General features: G+C 43.6%; 1 protein-coding gene and 1 long non-coding RNA gene across 2 annotated transcripts in view; both read left to right on the top strand.

The window, feature by feature from the left end:
- Nucleotides 1–299: 299 nt before the first annotated feature.
- Nucleotides 300–27,809, top strand: part of LOC130070550 (uncharacterized) — a gene marked incomplete at its 5' end in the record, with an annotated part of 153,486 nt that continues 125,976 nt past the window's right edge. The window contains one exon of the mRNA XM_056234972.1: nt 300–515. Within this exon, the coding sequence (XP_056090947.1) occupies nt 300–515 (216 nt within the window). The remainder of the gene's footprint in view (nt 516–27,809) is intronic.
- LOC130070552 (uncharacterized) lies at nt 17,442–18,218 on the top strand. The gene is made up of 3 exons (XR_008803892.1): nt 17,442–17,648; nt 17,832–17,998; nt 18,158–18,218. It is a non-coding gene; the product is annotated as an uncharacterized LOC130070552 (long non-coding RNA).

Here is a 27,809-nt window from a genome sequence, read left to right as displayed (position 1 = left end):
ACTCAAGCGGCCCCAAAAGCGGAAGTTCAAATTCAGTTTCTTAGGGAGTTATTCTCCCTGAGGGTGGAGGCAGGGTCGTCAAAGCTTTAGTATAAAAGCACCAGATATCTTGTTCTCCATATCACTTGCTAAAGCAAAGGTAAGCCAGTTTTACCAAACAAAACTGTTCTGCTTCAGGAGAAACTCGTCGCACAAATTTGTGTAAACCTACTAAGAATGGCTGATAGCAAAAGCAAGTATTATCTTATTTCATCAAACAGATTTGAAAACAATACCAGCCATCGGTGTGATATTTTCAGTGTTTGAAAATATACAATGTTTTTCCACCAGTGGCTGTGTGCCTGTGGAGCCCGGAGTTTACACAAGAGCTTCTCCCGGCTGCCCAAAAGACAGCGCTTCTCTACCATCTCTCTTACCTGTGCCTGGGCAAGTTCACCAACCTGGAGAGAATCATCAGGAGTCGGGCGGTGGAAACACAGCTTCTGTTCGGCTCCTCTGATGCAACTATGTTGAAAGTACTGTTTCAGATTTCTCTTTATTTTCATCTGTCACCTACAATTTTTATTTTTTTGTCAACTCACCAAACATTAAGCATGTCATATAGTCTATCTTTCAGCTAGAGATTAAATTGAGCTAAACTGGTTATGAGAGTCTCGTTCTTAACTGGAAATAAATAAATAATGTGTCATAATATCATAATGTGAGCCATGAAAAATGTTGTTTTATTAACAAAATAATTATATTGTGGTCTTTTGTTTCTATATGTATTCGAGATATGTCTTATAGTAATGCACCCCTTGTTTTGTGTTCTAATGTGTTCTTATTATATTTACAAAACTGGGAATGTTGGGAATGGAGAACTTTGGTCTAGATCACAGACTGGAACTGTAACCATGAGGTAATGTAAATCTGGCTATTGTATTGTTCTCAATGTTTAAAAAAAAATAAAAAAAAAAATAGTAATAGAATAAAACAAAATTAAATCATTAAAAAAAAATTCCATCAAAAGGACGATTAGGCCATGGCAAACAAATATGTCTTAAGTTGTACTTTAACAACATGTACAGAGTCAGCATTCCAAAGCTATTCCAAAGTCTTGGCGCTACTACTGAAAAAAGCACAATCCCCTTTCTGGCTTAACTTGGTCCTTGGTTTTTTCATCAACTTTTGAGTTGATGATCTCAAAGTTCTTCCTGACTGATACTCCATTAACAGAGCTGATAAATAAGTCGGTGTAAGGTCATGGAGTGATTTATACACCAATAAAAGAAGTTTAAAATCAATCCTATATTGTACAGGAAGCCAATGTAGAGAGATCAAAGATGGAGTGATGTGTTCACGTTTTTTAATATTCAATAATAATCTCGCTGCCGCGTTTTGAACCTTTTGCAGACGTAGAATGGATGCTTGACTAATACCCTTATATAGAGAGTTACAATAATCAAGTCTTGATGATATAAAAACATGAATTGCAATTTCAAGGCTCTTATACGTCAGACATGATTTCATCTTAGCCAAGTTTCTCAAATGAAAGAAACTTGTCTTTACCACATGATTTATCTGTGCATTCAGCTTCAGGGAGCTATCAATATAAACACCCAAGTTTTTAACCCGGTCTTTAACATATATTGAAAGTGGGCCGAAATTTAACTCTGCTGCGCCGCTGGTTCCTCTGGGGCCGAACACTACAACCTCAGTCTTACTTTCATTAAGATATAAAAAATTAGAAGCCAGCCGTGATTTAAGATCAGACAGGCAGGACATTAGAGGCTCCAGGTTACTTCCGTTTATTAATGGTAAATATATTTGCAAGTCATCTGCATAGCAATGAAATGCAATGTCGTACCTCCTAAAAATATCTCCCAACGGGAGCATATAAAGCGAAAAAAGTGTTGGGGCCAGGATAGAGCCTTGTGGCACACCACATATAAGTGATGTAGATCTTGATGTATACTGGCCGAATCTCACTGCCATGCTTCTAGCAGTCAGGTATGACCAATTTAGGGCCTTCCCCTGAATCCCTACATATTCCTATAGCCGCGATGGCAGCACCGTGTGATCAATTGTATCAAAGGCCGCGGTTAAATCTAACAAAACTAACACTGCTGAATCACCAGAATCCACTGTCATCAATAAATCATTGAACACTTGTAGAGGGAGCCATAAGTGGAGGGAAAGGGTGACAAGAGTTCATAGGGACCTGAAGTACGAGGGGCCCTCGAAGATCCTGAAATTATTATTATTATTTTACAATTGTGCCCATGCACTACGTCTGCGCTATTTCGTGCACCTATTTTGCATTAATTGATTGGTTGTCTAGTAGCATTGCAAAACACTAATTGGCTGTGAGGGAGAGTGGATTCGCCGACGAGACGCAGCATCTTTGAATCGCGATGCTGCAGTGTACAATGTTTAAACAAAAATCAGGCAAAAAGAGGAAAGTAAACATATAGTGACGGAGACAACTCCTTACAAATTTTAAGTGAGGGGGGGGGGGGGGGGGGGGGGGGGGCGACCTATATATGCCACTGTTCATGTTCTGAAATATATTCGCTGCATGGGGTTAGCATTCCCGACATAATGAGAAACAACTCGTTTCTAAGCCAGTGATAAACGCTCTTATCGCACTCTAAACACCAAAAAAGTGTGTGACAAATCTTGGATATTGCCATCATTTTGTCCCCATAATGTAGGGTTTAACTTGCCACTCACGCAGAGTCGGCTGGCACACTTTTAGCCAATCAGCGATCAGCAGGCAGACGTGATCATTCATGTGTGACGGTTTTTTAGTGCGATAACTTGTAGCTTTATGTTCAAGTGATTGCTACGCCAAAGTGGCAAAAATATACAGTAAGTTGTATCTACAGTAAAGAGTGGGAGAGTTACCCAACTCTCAAAACTGGATTACACTTGTGTGGTGGGAGATTACTTAAAGACTCTGTAGGACTGCCGGATGACTAAAGAAACGTTATCAGAAGAAATCATAGATCATAGAAAACTGTACATGCCTTGCCTATTACCACCCACTGCTACTTACACCAATGACAAAAATAAACAGCAAAATATGTGGGAGAGCATTGCTATAGTGTGATGATATTGTATTGCAATAGGTAGCACATTAATCTTAATGCCAAACAAAAACTAGTTAGCACATCATTTGTAATTGAAAGGGTTTAATGGCAATATCTGATTATGGTTACACTTAGTTACAAAATAGATATATGAGATGATAAAAAAACGTATTCCATTAATCGTACCCAGCAGTAAAATGTTACCTGAGGGATAGAAAGAGAGAGAATGTAGAGAGTGAGAAACAAAGAAAAGAGGAGGCAAAGAAAGAGTAACACAAGAAAGGGACCCAGAGGAAAAGAAGAGCAGATAATACAAGAGCCAGAGCAACAGTTGCAATATTATTTTATCCCTTCCTTGACCATGTGACTGTGAGACATTCAAACTGACCAATCAGATAATTACAACTTCCCCACTGTACTAAAAATGTGACAATTCATAGACCCCCGATGTACACACATTTCTGCCTAGGCCTTATTGTAACACAATAAAAGCAAATGTCTTTGTTCATTTTCAAGTCTACAGGTCTTTAAAAATATGCCTATAACTAACTCAAAGATAACAGTTGAATGACTTAATTGAATATGGGACTACTCCTGTCCATCATCATGTGCACACTTAATTAAACTTTTATTTTAATAATTGAGTAAATTATTAGCAGCGTGAAACGTGAAGGAAGACAGGTCAGAGTTGATATGAAAGAAAGCAGAAGCATTACTGCAGAAATTTCACTTATATTTCCTGGTAATTCATCTTTGTAGATCTCACTGCATAATGGCTGGAGGATTGACAGCATTTGGTCTTATTTTCTGTAGTTTGTCTTTCACGCTCTCATACTCTTTCTGCCACTCTTCTTTAGACAGAGATGAAGGACTGATCTCCAGAAACCTGTAGGCTTCAATCGCCTGAACGCTGAAGATTTTGTCGGCTTTCGAGCAGCTGATGCCAAACTTTGTCCATCCCTGTTCAAATGAAATGTAGCATCAGAGGTTTGAACAACAGCAGAACTTTAGAAACATCATTATCATCATGGTTTACCTCTTGAGCTGCATCGATGGACTCCAGGAACTGTTCCTTCAGATCTTCAAGATCATCAATCCAAACATCCCCAGCGAAGGTCCTATCCTTCAGCATGTCCAGCAAAGAACACACTTTCTCCCAGAACTTCTGAAGCTGAACCAGAATTTGCTGGATTCGGGACAGGCACGTCTGGACTTCATCAAGGTGTGTGACGCTGGGCAACTGACCTGTGATGTCCGTTACAGAAGTAAACAGATGAGCAAACCTAAAATACACACGATTTTTAAATATTAACAAGAAAACACGGTAGTGTCTCACCGTTTTCAATTTTTAATTTGGCCATCTTCAGCTGATTGTCCATCAGCTGGTTCTGGATTTCCCACTCTCTCTCTTTCAGACGTTGCTGTGCAGCGGTGAGCTCAGATAAACCAGCACAAAGAGTTTTGATCATAGATTCCTGTGAAGTGGCTGTCACCATTTTGCAAATGTAACTTATAACATTTTCCACAAATGGCACGATCATTGAAAATATAGCAACACCTGATCCCATCATGGGCGTCACACCAGGCATCTGTATCGCCTTTTCTTCCTTGGTGCCGGTGATGCTGCTGATAAATTTGTGTATCTCTTCATTTTTCTCCTCAATCTTTTTCTCATAGTCTTCTATCTCTTTACTGATGTTAAGAAGGTTTGCTTCCAGACCATCAATAATCTTCTGAAGTGCCTCCATCTCACTGGTTTGTTGCTGCTGCTTCTCCTCGGTCTCTTTCTTTTCAGTGATGATGTCACTGGTTGATGAGGCTACATCTCTGTTATGTTCATCATACCTGGATGTGCATCAGGTATCAGATATTTCAAAATATTTAATTTTAATCATCAGCTTTTAAGTATTTTATTTGGTATTGTTTTCCGATTTCATTTTCTTACCTCTTCACAATTTCTTTAACATCCATTATGATGTCACTGATCCACTCTTTGGCTTTTTCTAGGAATTTCAGTGCTAATTTTGGTTTGTTTTTCTCTGCAGCCACCTTCAGACTGGGCAGCAGCGATTTGACAAGGTTTTCGCTGGTTCCTACACACTGTAAAGATGGGACATTTCAGTGTTCGTATCATGAACCAAAGTCTGGATTTGATAAAGCTGTTGGAAATTGAACACTGGAATACCTTCAGCAGAACAGCCTCAGAGGATCCGAACAGCAGTTGTGTTTCGAGAGCTCGTTCTCTGAGCAGGCGCTCCAGCTTTGGGAATTTACCCAGACACAGATAAGACAGATGATAGAGGAGAGCCGTTCGTTGTGCCGACGGGAGAAGCTCCTGGATGAACTCTGGACTGCTTGTGGAGTCACTGGAAACAAGTTCTGAGACACATCCAAACATAGTGAGTCATTTGGTTATTTTTTAGGTTAGCAACACTAAACAAGTTAAAGTTGGTTTTTAGTATTTACTTCAGGAAGAATACTGTTACAATTATGCTTTGAGTTGTACAATTACGTTGGAAATGCATGCAATTAATGATGCATATTTGATATTGTACATTCACAGTAATGTATATCTTCAGAAATGTTGTCATTTAAAAATATATTACATCAATATAAGTGCCATGAAATAAACCAAAATTATATGTAAATGTACTTCCTGTGGCTGATGATGCACGTATTGTACTGTAATATGGTATTATTTGTGATGACAGTGATGTAGAAGCCTGTACAAATATTAGTAGGCACTATAGTGACACTTACAAGTTGTTTACATTATCACAGATGAAATGGATTACATGCAATAATCCTGACTTGGTTCTATGCATCGGTTATTGATTGGATGTTGAGATGTGGGTGTGGCACTCTAGTGTATGCAGATGAGCTGAGCTTGTAGGGGCGGAGTTTAAGAAGAATAAATGATTGGATGAAGTCCTGCACCACCAGAGAGAAGTCTGATGCTTCACCGGGAAATCCAGTGATGTTTTGATTAAACTTTATGAATGTCAACATAAAAAAAATAAAAAAATGGGGGGTGCATGGAGGAATAGGCTCACATTAGAATCTATAACATGCGTTTAGAAAATAAATAGGATAAAAATGTAATTCCTTGCTGACTTTAAGAGTCAAAGGGTGCGAGAAAACAGCAGCTAAACATTTAGAAAATTACAAAAATGATTAACAGTGTAATTTTTACTCCGTCATGCTCGGCACTTGCAATGAAAATATCCACTAAGGGACCGTTCGGTATTTATGGAAAGGTCCACCGGAGGAAAATAGGGGAGGGTCATGTCTTTTTATTCTTTGTTGAGGGGAGGGTCATTCAACTTTTTTTAGTCTAGGGGGAGGACCAACCTACTTTTGTATTCATGAAAACAGCAAAATTTCAAAGTGGCTTGTTTGGTGCATATTTTTTCTATGTAGCTCTCTCGGTCTCGGTCCCCCTATCAGATGGGTCTGACCCAACAAAAATCCAGTTTGGCGCTGTCTGACAGTGCGCGCGCACTTCAGTACGCGCTCAGAAAAAGTGTATCATGTACAGAACGCCAATGAAATGTTTACCCGGCATAGCTTTAAAGCACGAGCAAATAATGAACTTTTGTGATTGCGAATAAGTGCAGTGTCCTGTGAGTGTAACTGTACCGCGGCATTAACATGTGATGTGAATGTACGTTGAGTGTATTGGGACTGAGGCGCCAGAACTGCAGCTGATAGAATGTGCGATACTACCATATTTTAGTTTCCATTCTTATTGTGTTTCCACAACAATGTTAGTGAGTAAATCTACTGAAATTGCCACCATAACAGTGGAGTGTGATGTGTTAGACGTAGAGCTACCACATTTTTAAATTACTATTAGAATTATTTTAAGTTAACATAATAAAATACGCAGACCTACACCAAAAAAAATTGTTGAGGATAAATTCTTTAAAATTGGGCAATTCCAGCGTTATGGACGTGACATTTGCAGTCAAAACTTGAAATATAAATGATCAGAAAATGCATTTAATACTGAATCTGTTTATATATCCATATCCCTTAATGAAGGAGTCAAGACATTAGAAAAATATCAGTCTACACATGCGTTTTATATTTAATATGAGCGAAATACACGTGACGTGACACAACAAATCTTTAACTTTTAGGTGGCAAAATATTTTTTAATAATTCTACGAATTAGGCTACACTGCGCAAAACAAAAGTAGGCTAATAACCGGATGAAGAAGGGTCGGCCTCCACAGAACATAAAATATTATTTTTTATTTTATTTTTCGTGTTCGCATTTATGAGGAAAAAAACAATGTTACGGGCGTGACAGTTCTCCGTTACGGACATGACTGCTCTGAAAGCGACTTCAGAAAGCACAAAAAGCCTTTCTTTAAAGTAAATTTCGTTTTTTATTAATTGTATTTTAATTTTAATTAATGTTTCATCAACCAATTGCCTGGATTTAATAAATAAGAAGTAAATATAGTAGAAAACAGATCATCATGACACGGAGGCGCCGGCGTGTGAACTGGACTCTCGTCTCATAAATGAACCGAAACTCAGCGTATAATGTACTTGCCTCACAGACTTGAGAAATATATAGAAAGCTTGATGTCTACTTTTAAACAGAACATTTAAAAACTAAAAACAGACTGCTCTCTGCTTATGTAATCCGTATGAAATCTGCATTTCTCTCTGGCGCGTTACTGTGAAGATCGCGAGTCAGCATCTCAACTTCATCTTGAAGCCGACACACTGACACAGAAAAAACTTGTTCATTAATAAACAATTAAAATCTCTCCTTGCTATATTTGACATATTCATAATCATTACTTTTGCCGGTTCTTTGTGGCACCTTTAAGATACTTTTTTGGGAGCGCCACCCTTGTTACATGAACGCGTCACCACTGCATCAGCACCGAAAATCTAAAAATCTAAAATCTAAATCTAAAATAAAAAATTATGATACGAACCGAATTGTAGGTTTGGTCTATCGTTACAGCCTTAGTAAGATGAGAAAGCAGGAGTTTAGTTGTTTGTCATGGTTGTAAAAAAAACAATGAACATCTTGAACATCTTTGCCAAGCGCAAAGATGTCATGCCTTTTTCCAGGGGAGGGTCATGCCTTTTTTCACAATCATTTTGGAGGGTCATAGAAAAATGTATTACTGGCGAAGGGAGGGTCAAGTCTTTTTTGACTACAGATCTCAAAACTCCTCCGGTGGCCCCTTAAATAAATAACGAACAGTCCCTAAAAATGATTATTTTAAGCAAAATTTCAGTTTGAAATAGAAAATCTTACCTTTGCTATCAGCCATTTTTTGACAGAGTGTATCTGGTGAAGCCTCCAGAAGTAAAGTCTCTAGAGGCACAAAAGAAATACAAAGAGTGAAAGCTAATCATCAAGAGAAGATGCTTATGGCATCAGACAGTAGAAGATGGACAGATCACATGATAAGACTGTTGTATGGGTCACGCCCACTGATCTATATAAATGAATAAATGTATATAGATTAGTGGTCACAGCCATAGACTGTAAAAAGGTCACAACACATGAGTTCTTTGAAGTCCAGTACACACCACAAGCGTTCAGCAGCATTTAAGATAATGATCTTCCACTGACACATTGCCAATGTTCATTCCCGCTCATTTGCAGGGTCTGCTTTACACACACATTTGATTTGGGACAAATTCTGGGACACACTCACATTCACACCTAACTTGCATGTATTTGGACTGTGGGGGAAACCAGAGCCCAACAAGTTATGCACAACCTGCAACCACAGTGAAATTTGTTTTAATCAATTAAGAACTCAAAAACACAATTACGTCTCAGGAAATTAATGAATTAATTCACATTAGCATGACACGGCATGAAACAGAGGTCAAGTGGAAAATGCATTCAAAACCACTCCATTTATATTTTCCCTAAGAGGAATCAAAAAATGCAAAAGCACTTTAGAAAAGTGCAACTTTGTATTTGAGGACCACAATAAATAGCGCACTTGAATAAACTTATTTTTGTTAAGGGTAATCATGGTATGTGTAGTAAAACTGTGATTATACAAATGGTAATCAATCCGCAACAACAACATGGTTACTACATTTTAACTATAATAAAACCATGGTTAATTTTCATAATGCTAGCTGGTGTAGCCTACTTTGGAGAGCCACTACAAAGTATATTTAAAGTAAATTGTGAATAGAAGTTATAATACACTTACAGTATATGTATTCTCTCCTGAAAGACTTCAGCTGTCTCACACTTACAGAGAGTAGCTGTATTTATGACTCAAATCAGACATCACGTCATGATGTGGTGAATGACTCATTTCTTAAGAAAGATTAAGAAAAGAACATCGGTTCCTCAAAAGTCAACATCTAAACCTCTGCCCTAGTGAAAAAAGTATTCAAGTTCAAGTTCCATTTATTTCTAAACCACATTTACTACCGGCTGCCAGCCAACCAAAGTGCTGTAAAATAAATAGATACATAATACAGGACAATCAATAATCACTCATAACCATTAAAAACAGGATACATTACATGTTAAAAGCCGAGGCAAACAGATCAGTTTTAAGAGCAGCTTTAAACTCAGATAAAGTGGAAGCTATTTTAATTTGGATCGGGAGATTATTCCACAGAGTGGGGCCAGCCACTGCAAAGGCTCTATTTCCCCTTTTTTAATCAAGCATGTAATTAGTCCCTAAACAGACATGCACTTAGAGTATACTAAGTATATTTGAAGTTGTTCCAATTAAGCACAAAATACACAAAATACACTTAAAATTATGCTTTACTACAATTAAATTAAAACTAAAATATACTTAGTACAAAAGGAGTTGTTCCAAAAGTTAACTAATCATTTAACTCACTTGAAGTATACTGATAATTAGTCTGGCTGCAAGTATACTTAGCTCTTTTTTTTTTTCACTGGGGTTCACTCGGTTGAAAAATGTTGTTTTGTAAATAACACAATTTAAATTAATGGCTACCTTGTAGGGTCTTTAATAAATAAGTATTTTAATTGCTAATTCCCTTATGAAAATTAACCACAAATTAACTATGGTTCCCTTTCGTAGTCACTCCGAGTTCCGTCGGATGACGGAGAATGGGGGTTTCGCCAGAAAGCCTATCATCTTCGAGTATTAAAAAACGAGCCTATGGCAATGAAATGCCATGGGTCTGCGGAATTTGCATAGCGTATCTCCGCCCCACCGCGTGGGTATTTAAGGAGAGACACCGGCAAAAGCAGATCATGTTTTCGCTTCGGAGCCAAGAGCATCTCTTCACTCCACAAGCCAAATCCTGTGTATCAGTGACTTCATCTCTTCGAGACGAGCGAACTCTCCGGTGTTGGTGTGACGGCGGCATCCAGCGAGCTTCACATTGCCTGCGATCTGAGCAGTGGTCTGCCGGTCTGTGTGTTCTCCCTGGTCGCCTCAGCATCGCAGAGTTTTTCCTCTCTAAAAGAGCTGCACGTGGCACGTCTTTTTAAAGATGTCTCGCCCCTTGTTCTTCTGGGTGCGGTCGATATTTGTCTTCCTTTGATGGGCACAATCGCTGCTTTGCGTGTCTGGGCTTAGAGCACGCTAAAGCAGCGCTTGTGGATGACTCATGTTCCTTCTGTGGGAACATGACCATCGCAACACTGAGGTCGAGACTCAATGATCTCGTTCGAGAGAGAGTCCCCTCATCCACACCCCGATCTACCCCCTCCACGAGAGGTGGTACTTCGGCTGGTGGACAGGGTGACTTGAGGGTGACGGTGTGGAACAATCCGACGATGCGTCCTCGGACCACGCCCCCCTCTACAGTGTTGCAACCCGCGAGTGCTGCAGTGATTCAGGCGGGTCCGTCTACGGATGCCCTGCGTGTTTCATTCGGCGCTCCAGAGGAGGATTCAATGTCGATCGCGGCATCACAAGGCGGGCATGAGTCATCGGGAAGTGATGATGCGGCTGCGTTGCCTCCCTCAGGAGTGCCAGCGTTGCCCGTGTCAGATCCCGAGATGACGGCCATGCTTTCCCGGGCCGCCGCGAGCATCGGGCTAGAGTGGAATCCTCCGCCCTGCCCCGAGCGCTCGCGGTTGGATGATTGGTTTTTGGGTGCGGCTGCCGCTTCACGGCCACAGCCAACCCCAATTCCATTCTTCCCGGAAGTGCATGAGGAGCTGTCGAAGTCATGGAAGGTTCCTTTGACCTCCCGTGAGCGTTCGACAGCTTTCTCCGCCTTTCCTCCCCTCGATGGCGCGGTCGCCCATGGGTACACTGGGATTCCCCCGGTTGAACGCTCTGTTGCGATGCAACTGTGTCCTCAGAGTGCTTCTTCTCGTGGTACTCCTAAGCACCCGTCCAAGGCCTGTAGATTCTCGTCTACCCTGGTGGCGAGATCTCACAGAGCTGCAGGACAGGCGGCCGCCGCCCTGCATGCGATGAGCACCCTGCAGGTCTACCAGGCCAGGCTGCTCAGAGATATGCACGAGGGCGGGACTGACCCCGAGCTCTTCAATGAGCTGCGTGCCGCCACTGACCTCGCTCTCCGAGCGACGAAAGTGGCCTCACGTTCCTTGGGTCAGGTGATGGCCACCTCTGTGGTCCAGGAGCGTCATCTGTGGCTGAACCTGGCCAATATGCGGGACGTTGAGCGGACTCGTCTGCTCGACGCCCCCATATCCCAGGCCGGCCTCTTCGGCGGAGCGGTTGAGGACTTCGCCCAGCAGTTCTCAACCGCACAGAAGCAGTCTGAGGCGATAAAACACATTCTGCCCCGACGGCCCGCTGCTGCCTCCACCTAGCCGTCGGTACAGACGCCTCAGCCTGCTCGCCGCCGAGGGCGCCCTCCTGTGGCTCCCGCCCCTCCCGCACGGCCCCAGCAGCAGCCTTCACCCGGGCCGCGTCGTGGAGGAAGGCGCCACAGCCCTCTCCAGCCCCGCGCCCCGCAAAACGTCAGGCTAAGCGGCGCTCCTGAGACGGGCTGCTCAGTGATGGAATCGTCTTTTTCCCAGGAGGCGGTTGCAGGCCCCCTCCTTCCCCCGGTGGAGGGCCGGGGGAGAATCTTTTGTTCTCCACTCCCCGCTGCTCACCCACGGGTGGGCAGCACCCTAATGTGGTTAAAGAAAGAACCGAAATGTCCATCACTGAGCACACAGAGCCGGATGAAAGTGCGCGACGCCCCCGGGCCTCGCCGCTCTCGTCCCCCTCTGTCTCTGAGGGCGCGGATGACAGTGTGTGCCGTCTCCGGACCACACCACTCTCGTCCCCCTCTGTCGCCAGACCCCTGGCAGAGCAGACCCCCGTGGAACGCTGGTCCTTTCCTGGTCTCCTCTGTCAGGACGCGGAGCATGACCGCGCCCCCGCACCGGGCCGCTATGCCACCCACGCCTGGGCCGGTCACTCCGCTTCGCTGCCCCTCCGGGGGGACGTCTGTGGTTCGGATGATTCCGCTGGTTCAGTTCTTGGGAGCTTGGTTAGAGCTTCCCAACCTGTCCCGCTGGGTTGCCCGAACTATCAGGCTCGGCTATGCGATCCAATTCGCACGGTCTCCTCCCCGCTTCAGGGGAGTCCGCTTTACTATGGTCGGTGGCAATGCCCCGATCATGAGAGCTGAGGTTGCCACCCTGCTGGCGAAGGGTGCAATCGAGACTGTCCCTCCAGCCGAAATGAGGTCAGGGTTTTACAGCCCGCACTTCATTGTCCCCAAGAAGACCGGTGGGTTACGGCCAATCCTGGATCTGCGCATCTTGAACCGCTCCCTTCACAGGCTGCCGTTCAAGATGCTCACGGCCAAACGCATTTTCGAATGCGTGCGGCCACAGGATTGGTTTGCAGCGATAGACCTGAAGGACGCCTACTTTCATGTCTCCATTTTACCTCGACACAGACCGTTTCTTCGGTTTGCTTTCGAGGGGCAGGCATACCAGTACGCGGTTCTCCCATTCGGGCTGGCCCTGTCTCCTCGCGTCTTTACGAAGGTCGTCGAGGCAGCCCTTGTTCCCCTAAGCGAACACGGGGTTCGCATCCTGAATTATCTCGACGACTGGCTAATATTAGCTCACTCTCGAGATCAGGTTTGCGAACACAGAGACCTTGTGCTCCGGCACCTAGCCCGTCTGGGCCTTCGGGTCAACTGGGAGAAGAGCAAACTCTGCCCCGTGCAGAGGATCTCTTTTCTCGGTATGGAGATCGACTCGGTCGCCATGTCCACGCAGCTTACGAGCGAGTGCGCACACTCACTGCTGACTTGTCTTCGACAGTTCGATGGCGAGTGCGATCCCACTGAAATTGTTTCAGAGGCTCCTGGGGCATATGGCATCTGCAGCCGCGGCAACGCCACTCGGATTGCTTCATATGAGACCGCTTCAGCTGTGGCTTCGCGATCGAGTCCCGAGGTGGGCATGGCATCATGGCACGCTCCGAGTCCCAGTGACTCCGACCTGCCGTCAGACCTTCACCCCGTGGAGGAACCTCAGTTTTCTACGGGCCGGAGTTCCCCTAGAACGAGTTTCCAGGCATGTTGTTGTCTCCACAGATGCCTCGTCCACGGGCTGGGGCGCCATGTGCAACGGACATGCTGCCGCGGGCTCCTGGACAGGACCCCAGCGCCTTCTGCATGTCAATTGCCTCGAGTTGCTGGCAGTATGCCTTGCCCTGCACCGTTTTCGAACGTTGCTCAGGGGTCAACACGTACTAGTCCGTTCAGACAATACCGCGACAGTAGCGTAATCAACCGTCAAGGTGGTCTACGCTCCCGCCGTATGTCGCAACTCGCACGCCACCTCCTCTTATGGAGTCAGAAGCACCTGAGGTCCCTTCGTGCTATTTACATTCTGGGAGATCGGAACTTTGCAGCCGACGAGCTGTCACGGTTTCGGCCCATCTCCGGCGAATGGCGACTCCATCCCCAGACGGTCCAGCTGATTTGGGACCAGTTCGGGGACGCACAGGTAGACCTGTTTGCCTACCACGACTCATCCCACTGCGCCCTGTATTACTCCCTGACCGAGGGCAGACTCGGCACGGATGCACTGGCGCACAGCTGGCCGCGGGGCCTCCGCTTATATGCGTTTCCCCCAGTGAGCCTTCTCGCACGGACCCTGTGCAAGATCAAGGAGGACGAGGAGCAGTTCATTCTGGTGGCGCCGTACTGGCCCACCCGGACCTGGTTCTCCGAACTGATACTCCTCGCAACAGCACCTCCTTGGCCAATTCCTCTGAGGAAGGACCTCCTTTCTCAGAGACGGGGCATCCTATGGCACCCTCGTCCCGATCTTTGGAACCTCCACGTGTGGCTCCTGGACGGGACGAGGCAGGTTTGAGTACCCTACCACCAGCGGTGGCGGCTACCATCACTTCCGCTAGAGCATTGTCCACGAGACACGTCTATGCGTTGAAGTGGAACATCTTCGTCAACTGGTGCTCTTCTCACCGAGAAGACCCCAGGAGATGCTCGATCAGTGTCGTGCTTTCCTTCCTGCAAGATGGGTTGGAGCGTAGGCTGTCTCCCTCCACCCTGAAGGTGTATGTGGCCGCTATCGCCGCTTATCACAAAGCAGTTGAAGGTAAGTCTCTTGGAAAGCACGACCTGATCATCAGGTTCCTGAGAGGAGCGAGGAGACTGAATCCTCCTCACCCTCCTCTCGTTCCCTCTTGGGACCTCTCGGTGGTGTTAAATGCCCTGCAGAGGGCTCCCTTTGAGCCTCTGCAATCAGCTGAGCTTAAGATCCTGTCAATGAAGACAGCGCTCCTGGTTGCGTTGGCCTCCATCAAGAGGGTAGGGGACCTGCACGCATTCTCCGTTGACGAAGCGTGCCTGGAGTTCGGGCCCGGTCACTCTCACGTGATCCTGAGACCCCGGCCTGGATATGTGCCCAAGGTTCCCACCACTCCCTTCCGGGACCAGGTGGTGAACCTGCAAGCGCTGCCCCGGGAGGAGGCAGACCCAGCCTTGGCACTGCTCTATCCAGTACGCGCACTCCGTGCTTACGTAGACAGGACGCAGTGTTTCAGGACCTCAGACCAGCTCTTTGTCTGTTATGGTGGGAAGCTGAAGGGAAAGGCTCTCTCCAAACAAAGGTTGTCTCACTGGATAGTGGACGCCATTGCTTTGGCATACCAGCAGCAAGGTCGACCATGCCCCCTTGGTGTGACCGCCCACTCCACCCGGAGTGTGGCGTCCTCTTGGGCTTTAGCGCGTGGCGCCTCGCTAACAGACAACTGCAGAGCTGCAGGCTGGGCGACACCTAACACATTCGCCAGATTTTACAATCTCCGAGTGGAGCCAGTCTCCTCCCGTGTACTGTCTTTTTCAAGCTAACACGGGAACCGTTAGGTGTCTTCGCTTGCTCGCCACTCCACTCCACGGACTGGATACGTGCGATATTTCCTCAGGTGAGCCTTCCTCTCTGAAGCCCTGAGTTCCTCCAGCACTGTTGACGCTGGCGCCAGTGTCTATTGCCTGTGCGTCGGCTAGGTGCCTCCGTGTGCATGGTTCCTCCTCTGAGTAACCCCCACATGTGTATTTCCACTGTAAGCCTCTTTGAGCATGTGTCTTTCCCTCGGCAAACCACCTTGCCACTCCTGGAGTTGAAAGTTGCCACCCCACGGGCTGGTTACTCCAGTGTTCCTCCATATGTAGCCCCCTCGGGCCATATGTGTATTCTAAGTCCTCCCTACGGGTAGGCATGCTGCGCCATGTCTCCCCTGAGATATGCTTCCCAGTGTACCTTGGTATTTCTCTGTTAAGTTGGACTCCTTCGTCCGTGCCTATATCACGACAGGGAGGTCAGACTTCGCAGGGCACTGGAAGACAGCTGTGAAGGTGGCGTGATTACACGGGGACCCCCATTCTCCGTCATCCGACGTAACTCGGAGTGACTACGAAAGGGAACGTCTCGGTTACGGATGTAACCCTCGTTCCCTGAGTAGGGAACGGAGACGTTACGTCTCCCTGCCACTTCCGCTGTACCGCTGGGTAGACGCCTGAGTTCAGTCTCGGCTCCTCAGCGAAGACATGATCTGCTGTTGCAGGTGTCTCTCCTTAAATACCCACGCGGTGGGGCGGAGATACATTATGCAAATTCCGCAGACCCATGGCATTTTTTTGCCATTGGCTCGTTTTTTAATACTCGAAGAGGACTGGCTTTCTAGCGAAACCCCCATTCTCCGTCATCCGACGTAACGTCTCCGTTCCCTACTCAGGGAACGAGGGTTACATCCGTAACCGAGACGTTTTTCATAAGCTTTACATTTAAGGAATTTGAGGTTCATTTGTTCAGATGGTTTTAAATATTTGACATAATTAGCATTTAAATTCATAAACTCTGCTGTTTCTAAATTGTACATACAGCACAAAAACACCAATGCAACATGAAACGAGCTCGGTCTCTGTTTAGACACCAGCGTATGTGCCGTTATAGAAGAAAGGCTTGTCTGAGACACAGTGACCTACGACCTCTGGAGTCCACCTCTGCACCTTCGGCTGGCCCTTCTCATCGGGCCGCACGATGACCGTGCTGCGGGACGCTGCGGGTCCTCATCAAAAAAGTTGAAGGGACGTAGGAAGAATCCCACCGAGTTTCCCGAAGTCGCTGTGTTGGGAATGTCTTCAGAATGAGGATGTAACGGTGGTGGCCGCCCTAATACAAATAAATGACTTTAAAGAAAAGTTCGGGCGCCAGACAGGATAAAACCTGTCAAAATTTAAATGAACCCAGGATAGCCAAAAAATAACCACCTGTTACACACAAAAAAAATTATAGTAATAATCAAAAAGGAAAAATCATTTCACAAAGGATATTTATTCATAATAATACTAATAACACACAAAAAGTTCCACGGTATATCTCATCTCTGACGTTTCTTTAAATCCGTGCAAAACTTCCCACGTCTTCACTTCAACGCAACATCAACGCAACATCCACGCGTCCCATCGCGTCACAACGCGTCACACATTTGCAGGCAAGAAACAGGTGTAGTGAGTATCGAGTGTCCTCTTCGACACTAGGATAGGCGGATACAGCAGCTTCGGCTTGTCTTTAAAACAGCTCCATCATTGTTTGTCTGGGAATGCACCGACTTTCGCGACGCACCAGACTTCAACCACAGGAAACAGATCGACAAGCGGCCGTCTCTCCCCAACGATCCGTCACGATTTCACTAAACTTCTCAATGCACAAACGGGTGACGCCTTTCCCAGGTACGACACACTTCCTTATATTCAATTTCCTTCCGTGATTAACGTTAATTTGTTTGACATACTCCTCCCATTTTGCGTAACGTGACAGTGAAAGTAAACAATCAATTATGTGACTCGCGGCACAGATTTTCTTCATTGCCACACTCTCCCCCCCTAGAAGAAAACAACCCATGGTTGTTTAAAAGAGAGAGAAACCAACAATTAAAATCCTAGAAAATCTTCGTCATCTGAGGTTTCTTGGAATAGATCCAGGAGTTTCGCTTTTTCCTGTAATTCAATTTCCGCAGCCGTTGGATAACACATTTTCAAATTGCAAACGTGAGCTGTGCGTACATCTTCTCCTGTGTCTTCAAGGGCTATTTGGTAGTTCACAGGACCCAGCTGCTGGAGAATACGGTAAGGACCTTTCCATTTTTGTGCTAGTTTTGCACTAAATTTACGCTGTGCATTAGACTGAGGAAAGTTGCGCAACCACACTCGGTCTTTGTTTTTGAATAGTTCATCTCTTCTATTCTTGTTATAATTTCGCAATTGTCTCATTTTGGCTTTCTTGCTATTCTCTTTGGCTTGAGCTTGCAGGTGATGGAGATGATGAACTACATCATAGGAGGCAGCGTCTGGAGTTAGATTAGGCCCACAGAGTATTTTGTCCATTGGACTTTGGAGTTTTCTACCAAGCTGGAGTTCTGCTGGGGTTAGTCCAGTGGTCTCTTGAACAGCTGAATTAAGGGCGAATCTGAATTCTGGTAAGAATTGGTCCCATTTCTGGTGATTGTCATCCACATAGGCTGCCATCATGCTCTTGAGAGTTCGATTTACTCTTTCGGTCATGTTGGTCTGTGGGTGATAGGCTGTAGTTAATTTAGGAGTAACACTCCAGTTCTCACATAGTTCTCTAAAAACAGATGAAACAAACTGAGCGCCTCTATCTGAGAGAATGAAATCCGGTACGCCCCACCGTGTTAGGATGTCTTTCCTGAAGATGGTGGCGATATTCTTGGCTGTGGCATTGCGAATGGGAAACAACTCAACCCATGGGGAATAGTAATCGACAAAAACCAACAGGTATTCATTTTGATTTGTGCTACGGGGTAATGGTCCCATGAGGTCGACTCCCAGCATTTGGTTTGGGCGGCTGGTAGTGAATTGCTGTAACTTTCCAGCAGGTTTTCGGTTATCACTTTTCAGAGTCTGACATTTTACACAGGTTCTCACATGCTGTTTTACGGCTGTCCACATGCCAGGCCAGAATGCTACTTCCTGAAGTCGTTTATACATCTGGATGAACCCTCCATTCTCCTGGATGTACTTGATCCCTGGAAAGAGCATCTGCTGTCTGATTGCACGCTCCTGGAATATGAGCTGCCCTCAGTGAAGCGAGTTGTGGCTGACACCATGTCAGAATCTCGTGAGTCAGCAGTAGAGACCCGAGGGGGATCTCGTGCCGCTCTGGTGGTTCAGATGGAACACTGTTGAGGTATTGTGTGACCGAACGAGAACATGGCGGCCTGCCAGAACCGCCATGAAGTACTTTAGGGCCAAGAACACTGCCCTTAGTTCTAGCAGGTTGATATGTTCTGTGGCCTGGATTGGTGTCCAGCGCCCGCAAATACCCCTCCGATTCCAGGTTGCCCCCCATCCTGTGAGGGAAGCGTCTGTTGTGACCAACTCCCGGCGAGAGGGAACAATACCCAGGGGCACTCCTGCCTTTAGGAACTCTAACTGTCTCCACCGCCTCAACGCACATATGCAACGGTGAGAAATCATACCCAGTCGATGGCGATGTCTGGTGGGATCTAGCCGCAAACTGTTCTTCCATAACTGGAGTGGTCTGAGGTGGAGTAAACCCAGGGGGATCACCACTGTAGCCACTGTTAACATCCCTATCAGTCGTAGGACCACCTCGTACTGCAAAGACACACCCGGCGAAAGCGAGCCAAAAGTTGCAGAATGTTCGTCACAAGTTCCTGAGACAGGGAGGCAGACATTAGGCAGGAATTCATGGTCATTCCTATGAACGTAGGGGTCTGTGATGGAATCAGACGGCTCTTTTTCTCCTTCACAGAAAAACCCAGCTTCTGCACATGTCTCAAAAGAATTCTGGAGTCTTGTACAGCCTGCTGCTCTGTGGGGGCACAGAGAAGCCAGTCATCCAAATAAGGAAGAATACGCAGTCCTCTCATCCAAAGAGGGGACAGAGCTGCACTCACACACCTTGTGAAGACGCGAGGAGCAAGGGAAAGGCCGAAGGGTAGCACTTTGAACTGGTAAGCTTGATTCAGGAAACTGAAACGCAGAAACTTTCTGTGATGCACAGCAATTGGGACGTGAAAGTATGCATCCTTCAGGTCGACACTTACAAACCAATCGTCTGCCGTCACAGACCGGAGAACATCGGCTGTGCGCAGCATTCGAAAAGGAAGGACCTTCAGGTACAAATTCAGAAGCCTCAAATTGAGAATTGGGCGGAAACCACCGTCCTTCTTTGGAACAAGAAAATATGTTGAATAGAACCCGTCTCCCTGAACGAGGGGATGAACTTTTTCTATGGCTCCCTTCTCTAGCAGTGAACAAATTTCCAGAGTGTGAGCCACTGCGCGAACCGCGTCTCTGACAATCGTAGAAACGATTCTTGAAAATCTGGGAGGCCGGCGTCGAAATTGTAGAGTATATCCCCTGCTCAGAGTCGCCAACACCCAGGGGTCTGTTGTGTTGTATCTCCAGTACTCCAGTTGATCTATAGAAAAACGATCGACCTCCGGCCTGACTGTCTCAGGCATTATGTGTACGATTTTTAGTGGTCGCGGGGGGGCGCTGACGGGGTCCTCCCGGGAACTGACGATCAGGTGGGCGAAAAACTCTCGCATCTTCAGGAACACGAGGTCTTTGTGGGGGCTGTGACTGAGGTGCAGCGTGCCGGCGGAAACGTTGCTCCGATGTGGCATAGTGATGTCGGGTCTGAACCGCTGGCATCCTAAAGGTAGGGTTGCGCTGCACCTGTGTCAGTTGACGAGTGGCTTCAGACAGCTTTACCCTCTTTTCCAACAGTTCCGGAACATTCGGACCAAAAAGATGCCCGGGAACAAATGGAAGATCTCTCAAGGTTTTCTTACAGTCCTCCGGCAGTCGTGCTTGGGCAAGCCACACTTGGCGGCGGGCTGCCAGAAGCGTGGCTGTAAGACTACCCAGCTCGCGGGTCACATGGCCTGTTGCCAACAGAGCAGTTTGCAGGAATTGTGAAATAGATGGATCCGCATTTGTAGGTTCCAGCGTACTGGTGGCAGCAAGAAGTAACTGGCAGATGGTGTTTTCTGCTCGAGTAATGTAGGCAACAGACTCATATGCCTTTTTTAGCAAGGAATCCGTACGACCGCATTGCGCACTGGGACATCGCACATTCCCTCGTAGAGCCTCATCAGGAGACACCACCAAAGCTGCCACAGGCTGCTCTATTTCCGGAGCACGACCCACCCCGATAGAATCTGCTTTAGCCATAGATGCTAGCGTTTCGAGCAACCTTAGAGCGCCACTTCGGCGGACCAGAACCAGTGAGAGCATTTGAGATTTCAGCCACAAAATCCTTACATGGTGGCATGGCAAAAGAAGTTGCAGGCTGTGGTCTGTCTGAAAAACACATTCGTTTGGGCAGATTGGACAGGTGACTCATCAAGTCCTAGACGATCAGCTGCCATTCGAAGCACAGCCAAAGTGTCATCGGAGGAGGACTGGGCTTGTCCAGACGACTGAACTGACTCCCCACTAGACCCCTCCGCTGCTGGGTAACCAGTGAAAACAGCCTGAGGTGACGGTTGAGCAGCAACATCCATAGTATCCCCATGATAATGAAAAAAGGAATCTGAAGCACTTGTAGAAAGCACATCAAACTCTGAACGATGAGAAAAACAAGGGGAATCAAGAGACTCTTCCCCAGCTCCTTGATTCTGAACATTCTCATCCTCCTGTGTCATCCTCACAGGTGTAGTAGATGTGACAGGCTGAAACGAGTGAAGCAGGCGTTTCAGCTCTGCCATTTCTGAAGAAAGCATCGACACCGTCATAGAAAGTGAACCTTTCTCAACATGTGAATGTTCATCACCTCGCGATTTGGCCTTCTTAGCTGGGAGAGGAGCACCAGCTGCCGCCGACGCCCTGCGCTTCCGAGTGCGCGAAGGGGGTACATCTAACTGCCCAAGTTTCACTGTTGAATTAGGGTCTTACTCGGCAAGATGGAGCCGTCATTCCGACATAGGCAAAAGGCTGCAGTGCACGCACGGGTCCGTGAGAGCCTCTCGCAGATGTTGAATACCCAAACACGACGGGCAGATGTCATGACCGTCGTCAGGGAGAAGATTATTAGGGCACAGCTTACAAGTCAGTGGAAAACCAGTGGCGATCGAGCCGTGAGCCATAGTTACTCGCTAATAACACCCTCGGATAGGACCGTAAGGTTAAGTTAAGCAGGATGAAAATAATTAAAATAAAATAAAACGATTACCTCTGGTGAACCGATTTGTTGGTATTAATTGTCTGTATTACCAACAAATATCTCAGGAAAAAGATAAAAAGTGTCTAAAATGGCCGGCGGATTGAACCGAGGGACAAAAAGTGAAAAATGGATTGGAGAAAAAATACATATATTTAGAGTAACGGGAGACCGTTAAGCCATAGGCGCGGAAAACACAAGCCACCGGATAGCACCGGGAGGCACAGAGTGTCACCGACGAAGCAATATAAACTCACCAAAATGTATTCTAAATCCTTGAATGGCGTAGACATGCGCTGTCACAGCTTGTGAGGACGAATCTCGCTGCTCTTGTAAGCTGCACTTGACAGCGTGAATAATCACTCAATCAATACAACCTATCTCAACCAGGCGAGAAAGCGAAAGAGGTAGAGTGCTGAGCTAAATTCGGAATAGCATACTAGCATAATACTCAGGGCCGTTTCTAGGCATAAGTGCACTAGGCGTTCGCTGGAGGGGGGCGCCAATGAGTGCATACAAAGCCAAGTGAAGGGAATGCTTCACTATGCAAAATATTCAGCTTTTCTGAGGAAATAGCTTGTCAGATTCAGATTCATTTTATTTAAATAGGGACAATGCACAAGTTAACATTAACCTTGTTTAAAAACAAAGAGAGATGCATTGTGCCAGGTTGTAGCACAAGTGCTATTTTCCGCCCGTAGTCCCTTGGCAGAGTAGAATACAAAACATTAAAATATAAAATTTTCTAACCATAAAATTAATTTACAATTAAAACTAACATATGCTCAATTTTTCCCCTTTCCTAAAACCAACCCCACCCCACCCCACATCGACAAAACTAAACAATCAAGATCCCTACCTCTCCCAGTACAAAACACACACACACACACACACACGCACACACACACACACATTTCATAGATGTGTACAGTTTTGTTGTGACAATAACCATGCTTTTGTCAAACTCGAGAAGGTTTGAGGATTTGTACATGTAATAAGGTGTGTGGGGAGAGTATTCCACTGAGTTACAGCCACAAAAGAAAAGGCTGATTTGCCAAATGAGGTTTTGCGATTTGGAATATTGCATTCTCCTCTAGTGGCGGACCGAGTAGCTCTTTTTTTTTTCAGAGTTGAGCTCAATAAATGTTTTTTAGAGGAGGAGCGACAGCATTATGAATGATTTTAAAAAGTAAACAGACATTCGAATGCATTATCAAATTTCCAAAATTTAAAATATTATACTTAGTCATTATTTTGCAGTGGTGATATTGACGAGTCTTTTTATCATGGATCTTAAGGGCTGTTTTATATAATGATTCAAGTGGTCTCAAGCTTGTCTTTCCTGCTTGAGCCCAACTTGTCATGCAATACAATACTTGTCACTTAATGAATCGACAGCCGCTAATCTTCAACATGTTTTACGCTAAACAATACTTTTGTTGGTAACTGTATGTAGATTTAGATGTAGAATCTCGCGACAGATACTGAACTGAACTGACAGACACTCATTTACTGAATTACCACCAGCAAATGTGTAGCAATATTTAATAACTGTATATGTGTCCTATTGAGTGAATTTTTAAATTGTCTAAAGAAAATAAAAAATGGCTATTTTTTTTTTGGCTTTCAGGTTTTACCAATTATAAAAAGACTTGAATGATGACTGCCATGCACATGCTGATATAATGCATCTTTATGAATTAAGAGAAAATTAATAATTTAATTATAAATATTGCTTTATGTAAAAAAGATGTGTTCTCTCTATGGCTTCTTGGTTTCAACAAATAAATTAGACTTGAATTGTAATGATTTATGACTGCTGTGTATGCCTAATAAATAATGATGTAATGCTTTTTAATGAATAAAGTTAAACAAAATATAAAGATATTAATAAATAAATGTATTTTTTCTCTGGCTTCCAGATTTCAACAATTAAATTACAATTACATTTTAGTGACTACTATCACTGCTATGTATACCCAATAAAGCTGTTTTTTAATTAACAAATTCAAATCTAATTAAATGTTGTTTTATGCGAACTGTAGTTACCAGTAATCTGCAGTCAATTGAGCAATTTGCCCTGTTTTTTTATTTTCGTAAAGCACATTCCACAAACAGTGCAGTCCTACTGTACGTTTACTAGCGATATCACACCAAATATTGAACATTTTTAACAAGACAAATGCACTAATACACAAGAAATTGTGTGTAACTGAGTAACATTAAACTCTGAACTCCCCTTACGAAAAAGAAGTGTACAGTTAATTTTATTAAATAATGTTCAAGTATATTTTAAGTATCCTTTATGTAGTATGTATACTAATATTAATGTGTACTTGTAGTAAACTTGTAAGTGTACTATTCCAATACTGCTTAGGACTAAATTAGCCCACTTTTAGTTTATAAAATTATATGTTTAAGTGTACTATAAGTGTAACAGTAGTAAACTTTAAGTACACAACTAGGTTTCTCATTTGTAATACATCTGTACAACAAGTAAACTTATAAGTATACTAGTACTTTACTATTTTAATTCAAGTAGTACATTTTTTAGAAAAAATGAGGAGGAAGCAAAAATGGAGAATATGGACACGGTCATGGCTAGGGAACAGAGGCCAACTTGGCATGCCAGTTTTGCAAATGGAGCTTGAGGTAAGTAGTTTTAAGTTTTAGCGCCATGTCGCATTGATCAATAACCCCAGCTAACAAAATTTTGTCCTAACATTTTTCAAAAATTATTTTATGTTATGGAAACATTAAAATGTCCAGTTTTCTTAATGTTAGAGGAATGTTTTTAAAAGGTTAGTATGATGTGCCTGAAAGAGTCTTTCAACTTAATTTTTATTTACAACATTCTAGGAAAATTAATTCATAACTTTCTAAGAATATAAAAATGTGTGGTTTAGATAAAATCAACTGAAGATAATAAAAGACATTAAATCTCTCAAGATCTCAGCAAAGGATTATTTAACAACATCACAGCATTACATCTTCACTTATTACAAACCAGTTTGGCTTTATTTCTGTCATATGTCTACAGAAGGTCTTATTGAGATTAACAGAGATTTAAATGTTGATGTTTGGTTGAAAATGTTTAGTTTCACCATCATGATGATCAGAGTTTCCTTTAGTTGTGCTAATGCACTTTTATGATGGATAGATGCACTTTTATAATGGATAGATGCACTTTTATGATGGATAGATGCACTTTTATGATGGATAGATGCACTTTTATCATGGATAGATGCACTTTTATGATGGATAGATGCACTTTTATGATGGATAGATACACTTTTATGATGGATAGATGCACTTTTATGATGGACAGATGCACTTTTATGATGGATAGATGCACTTTTATGATGGACAGATGCACTTTTATGATGGATAGATGCACTTTTATCATGGATAGATGCACTTTTATGATGGATAGATGCACTTTTATGATGGATAGATGCACTTTTATGATGGATAGATGCACTTTTATGATGGATAGATGCACTTTTATCATGGATAGATGCACTTTTATGATGGATAGATGCACTTTTATGATGGATAGATGCACTTTTATGATGGATAGATGCACTTTTATGATGGACAGATGCACTTTTATGATGGATAGATGCACTTTTATGATGGATAGATGCACTTTTATGATGGATAGATGCACTTTTATGATGGATAGATGCACTTTTATCATGGATAGATGCACTTTTATGATGGATAGATGCACTTTTATGATGATAGATGCACTTTTATCATGGATAGATGCACTTTTATGATGGATAGATGCACTTTAATGATGGATAGATGCACTTTTATGATGGATAGATGCACTTTTATGATGGACAGATGCACTTTTATGATGGATAGATGCACTTTTATGATGGATAGATGCACTTTTATGATGGATAGATGCACTTTTATCATGGATAGATGCACTTTTATGATGGATAGATGCACTTTTATGATGGATAGATGCACTTTAATGATGGATAGATGCACTTTTATGATGGATAGATGCACTTTTATGATGGACAGATGCACTTTTATGATGGATAGATGCACTTTTATGATGGACAGATGCACTTTTATGATGGATAGATGCACTTTTATGATGGATAGATGCACTTTTATGATGGATAGATGCACTCTTATGATGGACAGATGCACTTTTATGATGGATAGATGCACGTTAATGATGGATAGATGCACTTTAATGATGGATAGATGCACTTTTATGATGGACAGATGCACTTTTATGATGGATAGATGCACTTATATGATGGATAGATGCACTTTTATGATGGATAGATGCACTTTTATGATGGATAGATGCACTTATATGATGGATAGATGCACTTTTATGATGGATAGATGCACTTTTATGATGGACAGATGCACTTTTATGATGGACAGATGCACTTTTATGATGGATAGATGCACTTTTATGATGGATAGATTCACTTTTATGATGGATAGATGCACTTTTATCATGGATAGATGCACTTTTACCATGGATAGATGCACTTTTATCATGGATAGATGCACTTTTATGATGGATAGATGCACTTTTATGATGGATAGATGCACTTTTATGATGGATAGATGCACTTTTACCATGGATAGATGCACTTTTATCATGGATAGATGCACTTTTATGGACTTCAAAACAGAAACTGGCCATTCACTGCCATTATAAAGCTTGGAAGAGCCAGGACATTTTTTAATATAACTCTGATTGTATTCGTCTGAAGGAAGAATGACATACATCTAGGATGGCTTCGGGTGAGTCAATCATAGGCTAATTTTCATTTTTGGGTGAACTATCCCTTTAATGACAAAGTAATAAACTCAGCCGTTGTTATAACCTCTTGTGTAATAGTTGAGAGACACTTAGACATCAACACATCAAAAAAAGCTCATCAATGGTGATAATAAAAAAAACTAATATAAATAGTAAAAGAATTCAGCTGCATAATTTATTCATGGCGCAATGCATGCTATGAGCAACTAAGGATTTTATGCTGGCATGAAGCATGCAACCGTTGTTGTGTTTCATATGCTGATTGTTGATGTCTGTGGGTGTATAAATTGCACTGTCGTTTTGCAATTACTGCTCACAACATGTTTTTATTTTTCCGTTGTAAAAATCATTAGTTAATAATTTAGGGGTCTTTACACAACACCGTTTTCCACTGAAAACAGAAAACCTTTAATGCAGGTTTAAAACAGGTTTCTAAGTGCACGTTTTTGAAAATTATACCGTTATCATCCCTGTGTAAACATCAAAAACGCATATCCGTGAAAATGGTGACGTCGTGCACATACATATTACATGTTTAGTCTATAGGCATGCACATTGAATGCATTATGCAGGCGCACATCCGTAAAGTATTCTTACTGGTAAAGTTATTATAATAGTTAGTCATTACTTTTTTCCATAAAGTATAGCATATGAAGGATAAAAGTACATGTATCTAAACTGTTAGTAAATCAGTGAGTGTTTTCAGACAGCAATATTATTCTCACTAGGTGTCAGTGTTTCCTAATTCAGTTCAAGAAACTAAGATTAATGTGTAGTTCAGTGAAATGTATTGCTTTCAAGAGTTGTCTGTAATACAAAATAGAGAGAGAGAGAGAGAGAGAGAGAGAGAGAGAGAGAGAGAGAGTGTGTGTGTGTGTGTGTGTGTGTGTGTGTGTGTGAGTGTGTGTGTGTGTGTGTAATGTAGGGACTAAAGGTCCAATTGTTTAGAAAACAGCTTACAATTCATACTAAGTGATGTTTTTTTTTAAATGTAAAAATGCAGAAAGTTTTCTGTGATAGGGTTATTGTAAGGGGATAGAATATACAGTTTGTACAGTATAAAAACATTAAGTATATGAAAGTACCCATAAAACATGAAAACACAACATTGCTTGGTCTGTTGAAGGCTTGGTCTTGTTGAAATGAGAGGCCTGTTTGATCAAGTTGAAACCCTTGTCATCCCAGTTGAGTCCCAGTCATCATCAGCTGAGGATGAAAGAAGTGTCAGTGCTCTTAGGACACTGAAAACATGACATGGGACAAACTG

This window comes from Rhinichthys klamathensis, unplaced genomic scaffold, assembly GCF_029890125.1.
Source record: "Rhinichthys klamathensis goyatoka isolate OS25496 unplaced genomic scaffold, OSU_Roscu_1.1 h1tg000411l_1, whole genome shotgun sequence".
Lineage (NCBI taxonomy): Eukaryota > Metazoa > Chordata > Actinopteri > Cypriniformes > Leuciscidae > Rhinichthys > Rhinichthys klamathensis.
The sequence above is the reverse complement of the archived record's forward strand: the minus strand, read 5'-3'. Positions and strand labels throughout refer to the sequence as shown.